Source organism: Centruroides sculpturatus, unplaced genomic scaffold (assembly GCF_000671375.1).
Source record: "Centruroides sculpturatus isolate CEXI.00-Female unplaced genomic scaffold, Cexi_2.0 scaffold120, whole genome shotgun sequence".
In the NCBI taxonomy this organism is placed as follows: domain Eukaryota; kingdom Metazoa; phylum Arthropoda; class Arachnida; order Scorpiones; family Buthidae; genus Centruroides; species Centruroides sculpturatus.
This window is the reverse complement of record NW_019384554.1, coordinates 749391-757952: the sequence shown is the minus strand read 5'-3', so window position 1 is coordinate 757952 and position 8562 is coordinate 749391. Positions and strand designations below refer to the sequence as shown.

Genomic DNA, 8562 nt, shown 5'->3' with positions numbered 1-8562 from the left:
ATGCATGTGCAATATATTCTGATAAGGTCAGGTATCCGTACTTCCGAGAGCATGCAATGAATTATCACAGATGATATTCACCAAAGACTAAAGCATGCATATACAGAAATTTTCACGTGTGTTCACATTGTCGGGTGATCAGGCAAATGGATTAAACAAACAATGATGATGAATAGAAGTTGTGGAATATCGCAAATTAGTCCGTAATGGTCGCCTGCAGACTGCAACTAATAAAATCAACAATGACTTCATGCTCTCTTAATTAAAAGAAAATCGATATGAGACAGTCAGAGAAATTACAGCACATTTTGAAATCTGCCACTATACAATGACGAAAGGTTTTCGGTTTCAAAGCTTGTGCTAGTTGGATTCTTGGTTACTGTCAGATGATCAGAAACTTTATCCCACTTACTGTCCGGATTCGGCCTTTTCAAATAGTCATCTGTATTGTTTTATAAAAAAGATTACGAAAACTATGGCACACTCATTCAAGCTATTCTTTATTTGGGACGAACGGTCGAAACGGATTTCTAACGCAAGGGATTGATGGCCGAGGCAGTTATGATATAAGTCTACCGCTCTGGAGACCCGAAATTGGATCCGAGCGAACAACTCCCAGAATTTTTTGTAGACGATCAGTTCCAAATAAGTTTCCCCGCCTCTCATCACTCGGTCGTTCCAATTCTGTGCCTGGCCGAACCTACGATGAATTTGGAAAAAAGATACCTTCATAATGCTCACAAAATGAAGTCAAAAGAAAAAACTTTGCCTTTTCATATTTTTTAAAAAACTCTTTCCGTCTTGCGGGCCCTAAGAGGACCTCTTTATAGCAAGATCGTTATGAGGGCAGACCACCCCAAAAAATTCCTGGTGATTTTAGATCCGTCCGGATTCGATCCCGGTCTCCCGGAGCGGCAAGCTGCCACCTTGACCGCTCGGCTATCCGACCGCAAAACCTCTTCGTATCTCAACACGAAACAGTAAACAAAAAATAAACTGTTTAATAATTAAAAATAAAATAAAAATAATTGAAAATAATCTGCGTTATATATTAATAAATAAAAGAAAAAACTAAATTATTATATTAATAAAATAATAACGATTTTATTGGTATATTTCGAAGCGCCTCGATGCGGCAAAAAGTTTAACATTAGCAATTGTATTTACTTAATGGCGGTTATATCTTCACATGTGATTTCGTTTGAATAATCGAGATAAAAAAGAAAAATGGATTTGTTGGGAAGTATTCTCAATTCGATGGACAAACCGCCGACAATTAAAAATGAACAGAAAGAATTATTAAAAAGTAAGATTTCGAATAATATCAAAAGATTATTTATTTACATGATACGACCTTCATTCATTCATTAATAAAGAGTATTTGTGTAAAATGCCCCAATAATAATTATAATGTTTTTTTAATTCAGTTTCCATGTTCTGAAGCAAATTAAATGTTGAGATGATTAATATTTATCTGCATTATCCTATGGGCAATTGCCTGGGGCCCACACCAGAGGGGGCCTCGTGCCAATCTCATTTCCTCCAGTAAATTCCCCCAAAGAAAAATCCCTGAAGTCAACACTACGTGGGGCCTCCTAATTCAAATTTGTCTGGGACCCATCGAGCTATTATGCGTATCCGTCTGTGATTCTGTTTGATTACGGTAGAAGCGGGAGCCGTCGAGAGGGGAAGCTGGGGAATTCTGGCTTCTCTTTCTACCACTAAGGGCTCATAAATTTTCTATGTGAAAGAAAACTTTAGGGCCCTTAATGATTTCTACCCATATAACTTATTGTTATTTTTACTAACAAAAAATAAAGTCTTTAAGACTGTTTTTATTAAACCTCCGTACAAGCTCTCGACAACCTTGAATAGAAGTTACGGTAGTTTTAGATAATATACGTACGGTATGTATATACATATATACACAAATTACACGAAAGTAACTTCTAACTTTGTTTGGTTACATCGATTATTGTTTTTTATGTTAAGAGAAAGCAAAGAGAAGTTTTCGCTTACATTATTTATTTCAAAAGGCATCGGTTAAACCGGGGATGGGCAACCTTTTTCTACGTAAGGGCCGCATACAAGAGAAAAGAGAAAAAAATATCGGTAAATCATAATTATTTATTCGTATATAATTATAAATTAGCATAGGTATACTTAATTTAGCTTCTGGAACTGATGTAAACATAATATATCGGAAATATTTGGTTAAATATTAGTCACTGCTAGTTTTAAATTAGTTTTGATGTGTCTGTTAGCCGGTTTCTTGTTTTAATTTTTACTAAATTCAGTGCAGAAAAAGTATTTTTTGCAGTTTGCGTCGCATAAAATATGAATAAATATATCAATTTCCCAGCTTAAAGAAGTATGCAGCAAAAGTTCAAATGCTGTTTTCTATGACTTATATACATAAGATGGATTAAGATAAGATTGATTACTAAGAGATGGAAACTGCAAACTATACATAAGTTGTAGAAAATAACATTTGAACTTTTTTATGCGATGCGGGATACAAAAAATATTAATGCAGGCTGCGGGTTGCTCATCCCTGAGTTAAACTAAAATTGTTGAGATATTATTGTTTCTTTAATAATTATATAAATATTTTTTTTTGCCAAATTACACTATGGATGATAGAAAATCATTAATGGACCATATTTGATTCAAGTTTATTATAAATTTTTTTGGTTGATACTTGAGTACTTTCATAATATATATTCAGTTTATCAGATATTAGAAGAGTATAACTTCATAAAAAGAGATTTGATTGACCCTTACGTAAAAAATATGAATAGAAATTATGGATAGGTTTAATAATGATGTCAAAACTTAAGGGTGAAAACAAAGCTAACATGCAAATACAGATATACTAGTAGTGAGAACATTATCTTGAAAGAAATGCTGAAAAGTCATTTGGTGAATTATTGTAATCATAATGTGGCAAAAATTAAAAATGCAAGTTTTCATATTTTTCTTAGTAAAGAAGAAAAGAAAAAATAAATGGATAAATGAGAAAAAAATTAAAAACGGTTTACAGTGATTGCCCACAAAATATGCATAAACTTATTTGTATAACAAACACTTTATTTCAGGTGATTTAAGCCACAGTAATAATTATTATCATCATTAGAAATGATCCTTTTTCTAGATTTGTTTGTGAATATAACAATTAAGAATTTACCTGCACATTAATCCTTGTCATTTGATAGAAATTAATTCATGACTTTTTCAATTTCTTATTGCTTCCTGTACAAAAGTAATTTATTAAATAATTATAAATATATAGCCACTCTGTCTTAGGCCACATAATACATTAATTTTTTCAAACACATTTTCGAAAATGATATGAACAACCATTTATATAGATTTGAAATTTTTTAAAACATTTTCTTTTTTATCTGATAGTTTAACAATATAATCACACATTATAAATGTAAAGGAAAACTAATCTAATTTTTTGACATTTTTTTAAGAAAATGTGCTCACCCCTGTATTTGTATTCACAAGATCATTATTAAACCTATNTTTTATTAGTTTTTTTATTTTTATAAAAAAATGAGATGGTAATTTTTATATAGGTCTAGATATATTTAATAAAATTTATTAATTAGTAATTTATAATTATAGTATTGCATGGTAAATTGAAAGTTTTAAATAAATGCTCTAACTATTTCAATAACAAAAAACATATATAAAACTTTAAATATTTGAATTTTTATCTTTCATAAAAAAAATAAAATAAAATCAGATCAAGATAGCAGTGTAAATATAATGTAAGATTAATATGCAAGTTAGCAGTTTTATGTTAATACAGAAGTGATAAGTTAAGATATAAACATTGATACAACGTTGAAACATTTTCATGGTGATTTTTTTGCTATATGACAAGACGTAAAATATTTGTTTTATATAAAAAAATGAAATCTCAAGTTCAAACTGTCTTGAGATACTTTAAGACAGTTTTAACTGATAAGAAATAGTATAAATTTTCTAATGAACAGATTTCCAATGCTATCAACTCAAAATAATAATAAGATATAATTAACTAATAACAAGCCAACATATAATTTACCTATATTTGAAATAAATAACATTGATTAACAAGTGTTATTATCTTCCATTTTGTTACTATTAGAATTATTATTATTATTTTAATTTAATTATTATTATATTATCTAATATCATACATATGAATTATATAATATAGATAAATGATTCTCTTAGGAAATAGAGCAAATTAGGAGATAATAGCTACAATGATTTCTATCAAAGCCGATTAGTAGTCCATAAATATTTCTAAGAACATAAAATTTATGTTTTTTAATTGGATAAAGCATAATTTACTTTGAATATATTGAATTAAATTTAGTCAATACTCATTATATTTGAGACAAAATTTGTTTGTAATCAGAAGCTATAAGGTTTTTAGGCTATCTATATGAACAAAAGCAAAATTTCATTGGTTATTGCTTTCCAAAACTTATTTGTTGTCTTGTTAAATGATTTGCAAAAATATTAATCTAATTTTATCTAAATTATTGTGTAATATGATTTATTAAAAATTCTTTTTAAAATGAATTCTATGTCTTATTACTTGGCACAAAAATTGATATTTTTGTAAATGTATAATATATTTCTTGCATTGTTATGACTTTTGTATTTATTTGTTATTGAAAATATAATTCATCTATGAAAATATTCTCTCCAATGATTGGATTTTTAAAAATGATTTTACATGGATTTTTTGCATGACTTGAAAATACAGTCGACCCCCCTATAACGCGGTAGATACATTCCACTTTATAAGAATTTCGCATTGTAGGAATCCTTAAATACATGAGCCATTCACAGCCCGGCACATGTGCAGTTTATGGACTACGGCTGTTTGAAAGGTTTTCTTCCATAAAATTAATCGATTCTAGACTAATTTGATTCAACATTTCCAAAACACATACAATTTTTTAGGAATAATCCATATAAACTATGTTATAAACAAAAAATTGTAGGGTTACTTACCGAGTGTGCACTGTTCGACAATGCCATTGCTTATGCTTGTTTTCATTGCGGAGCAGCGTACCAAATGGCAGGCACATTTTCTGATAAGTTATTTTTTTGCAAAAAATTCATTGAACTTTGGAGACATCATTAATAGAAATAATTTTTATGGCTGTTGAATAAGAAATGTTTTTTTCACAAGAAATGTATAAAATTACAGTACTGTATTAGACTTACAGTACCTAATTTATATACTATACAGATGATAGTAAACTCAACTTACCCGCCTAAACTCTCTGTAGTGTGTAAGTAGTCCACTATTAGTCCAGATTCGACCAATCCTGTTGTGACACGAGTCGGTGATGACCTTTTACCACATTTTACGAGTCTCTTTTAGCGTCTTTATACGAATACGGTTGCAATTTTTTCCTGCAATATATGAATCCGCATTATATGAACCCATGTTATAGGGGGGTCTACTGTACTGAATAATAAATACATAACATGATGCTTTATATTAAGCATAGATAACTTGTGGCCTTTTATGTTGCATGTGTATTATTAAGATGATTAAGCTTATTTAAATCATAAATAATTTACAATAAATCTGTGTGTCCAGTGAACAAAAGTTGTAAAGCTATAACAATAAATTTGAAGGTTAGTTATCCATAGGATTCGCGTTTCCTTTACAAAATAGTAGACTTGGCAACGTGTATGAACTGCCAATTGTAGCTATTATCTGCAATTTGAAGTGAATAAAAATTATATAATTTTATTACTTACTTTACAATCTTATATAGAATTTATGTAAAATCTAATGGTTTTAGCATTTTGATCTTATCCCAAATCAAAACAATGTCATATTTAAAAAAGGAAATGGCAATGATTCTGTCTTAGGTTCTTGGTGAGGTAGAAATAAATTCATGCTAGTATACAAATTCAAGAGAGTACAATACATAAAAAGATATATAGGTTCCTATTTGATAGAATAAAACAAATTGTAGCCTGATACATCTATCAAAAATTTTGCATTTAACAACAATACACAACCTGAATTTTACAGTAGACAAAATTCTTTTGATTTAGGCTAAATTGAGTGTGCTGATTTTAAATCTAGATTCAGATTTTTCTAATTTTTTTCCAGACTTTGAGATTTCTTACATTTTTTTCTGCTGAAGAAAATGCTCTTTTTAAAAATGTTCAAGCATTTTTTAAAAAAATATTTATTGTTATTATATGCCAATGAACTGTATATTATTGGAAAACTACATCTTCAAATTATTTAATGTAAAAAATATGATGGATATATCATTAATTATTTTGAAGTTATGGCCAAAAGAAACATCATCTATCAAATAAATCAAACTGAATAGTACCATCTGTTGTAGGTGACTACAAATGCTGACATATGCACTGACTAACTTCTATTTTTGGTATCTTGAATATACATTCGATTCTGGTATTGAATACTTTCAAATTAAAGTTCATAGTCTGAAATCTTCAGTTGATTTTACTTCCTAGCGTGTTTCCTGTTTTCTGTGTACAGTTGGCATGCTTTCAATTTATCATGAATAAATGAAGTTGTGCCAATCATCCAAACAGCTTTTCTTATATTTGTGGTCATTATACATTATATGTATTCTTTCCAAGCAGTGTAAGAATTTTATGGAGAGTGAAGACATTCACAAAGATTATTTTTGATGGTGGAAGATCAAGATATTTTTTATTTTTATTGAAATACATGTTTTAATTAATGTGTTGTAGTGATATGATGGAGAGAAAAGATCGTTGTTTGTTGTGTTTATAGATTGGCATAAACTAATCATTACTTTGATTGCTGTTTTTGAATGAATGACGTCAATAACCAAAAATCCAAATGAGGAATTTTTTCTTTTTACAGTTTAAATTAGAAAAACAGTGTGAATATACAAGTTAGTTCTTGACTAAATTTTTGTCTTGAGATTTTCTGTTGTTAATAATATGTCATTGTTCATTTAATTAGATATTAAGACAAAGTAATTATTGATCATTTACAGAATTTTTAGGTGTCTTTTTACATACGAAATATCTAGTGATTTTAGTTTATTATTTTAGTGATTTGATTTAGTGATTTATATAATTATTTCATTAAAAAAAAAAATGTATAATAATCTATTTACTATTTATTTAATTTCATCTTTTAGTTTTTGACAGTTTATTAGACTAGACATTTTATGTTAAAATGTGAAATGGAATTTTGAAATACACTTGATTTTTCTTATTTTATTGTTTCTCATCTAACTGAAGAAAAATTTTAATTACAAAAAGTATTTTATATATGCTTGATATGTAGTATATTATTGTGCAATAGAACTTTTCCTACTTATGAACTGTGCCAAAAAATTAAAACATTCAAAAAATTTAGTTTTTATACTTAAAAAGTTGAACTTATGATATTCAAAGTATGAGTAATAACCTTCCTTTTTAGAAATTATTTAACAATGATTGTCATAAAAGCAGCAACTAACATCTGTAATCCAGTGAAAATGAACAAAATTTATTATACAAAACGAACGTTTTCAATTATTTTTAACATCCATCTTCAGGTTGTGGAATGTTGCATAAAATCAGCACTATGATTACATTGGAGCTACCTGCAGACCATTGAATATTAGACTAAAGGAACATCACTACACGGTTCAAAAGGGTTTGTGCACAACAGTCCTTTCATCCTTTGACACATCCAAATGGATTTTAATAATGCATGTCTCATACATAGCACATCTCTTTCTGCACAACTCAAGTATTTGAATCTCAATGTTTTGAGACACTCTGAACCCCCAAAAAATCAAAAAACTGATACCCAGGATATGTATGTGTTTTAGCATCTAAGATTAATTTCATTAATGTAACATTTTTACAAAATTTTAAAATCTTTATGAATCAATTATTATTTGTAACCATTGAAATGGATTTGTTTTTCTACATTTCTGAACTAACTACATTTTCTAATAGTTCATATAAAATCTTAAAAATAAAAATTGCTCAAAATGTAGGATTCAAATGATAATGTCTATATCATAAATGCTGTCAAAGCAATATTTCTTGTTGTTTATCTTAGGGAATCATTAATGTATTAGATAAAATATTTATTCCATTTATATTTATTAATCATTTGACCTTTTTTTTCAAAGAAATTATAGGTGATTTTTTTTAATTAAATTTAATCAACACATTATAAAATAAACATACATAAAAAAACAAGTTATCATCTTACACACTATATATGTGGGTTGTTCAAAAAGTTCCCGAACTTTTTGAATAGTGCGCCAGCAGTTGGTTATTTTGTAATCCACTTGGATGCATTGTGTCCATGGAAACCTCCTGAATAACCTCCTTCAATTTGTTTGTTGATAGCTTGTTTTGGTGATCAGTTACGGCCGTTTATGTGAAGGGGTGTTTGTGGGGCTCAGCAAAAATTCGGATCCATGGAAATGAGCTCTTTGAAGGAGCAGCATTGCTGTGTGAAATTCTGTGTGAAACTCTGGAAATCCTTCATGGAAACTTCCCACAGATGGGTGA

General features: G+C 28.7%; 1 protein-coding gene across 1 annotated transcript in view; it reads left to right on the top strand.

Annotated features, from left to right (window-relative positions):
• The first annotated feature begins 1137 nt into the window (after window positions 1-1137).
• Window positions 1138-8562, top strand: part of LOC111623775 (sperm-associated antigen 7 homolog) — a 41582-nt gene continuing 34157 nt past the window's right edge. Inside the window, exon 1 of the mRNA XM_023366478.1 lies at window positions 1138-1306. Coding sequence (XP_023222246.1) covers window positions 1228-1306 — 79 coding nt within the window. The 5' untranslated portion in view covers window positions 1138-1227. The remainder of the gene's footprint in view (window positions 1307-8562) is intronic.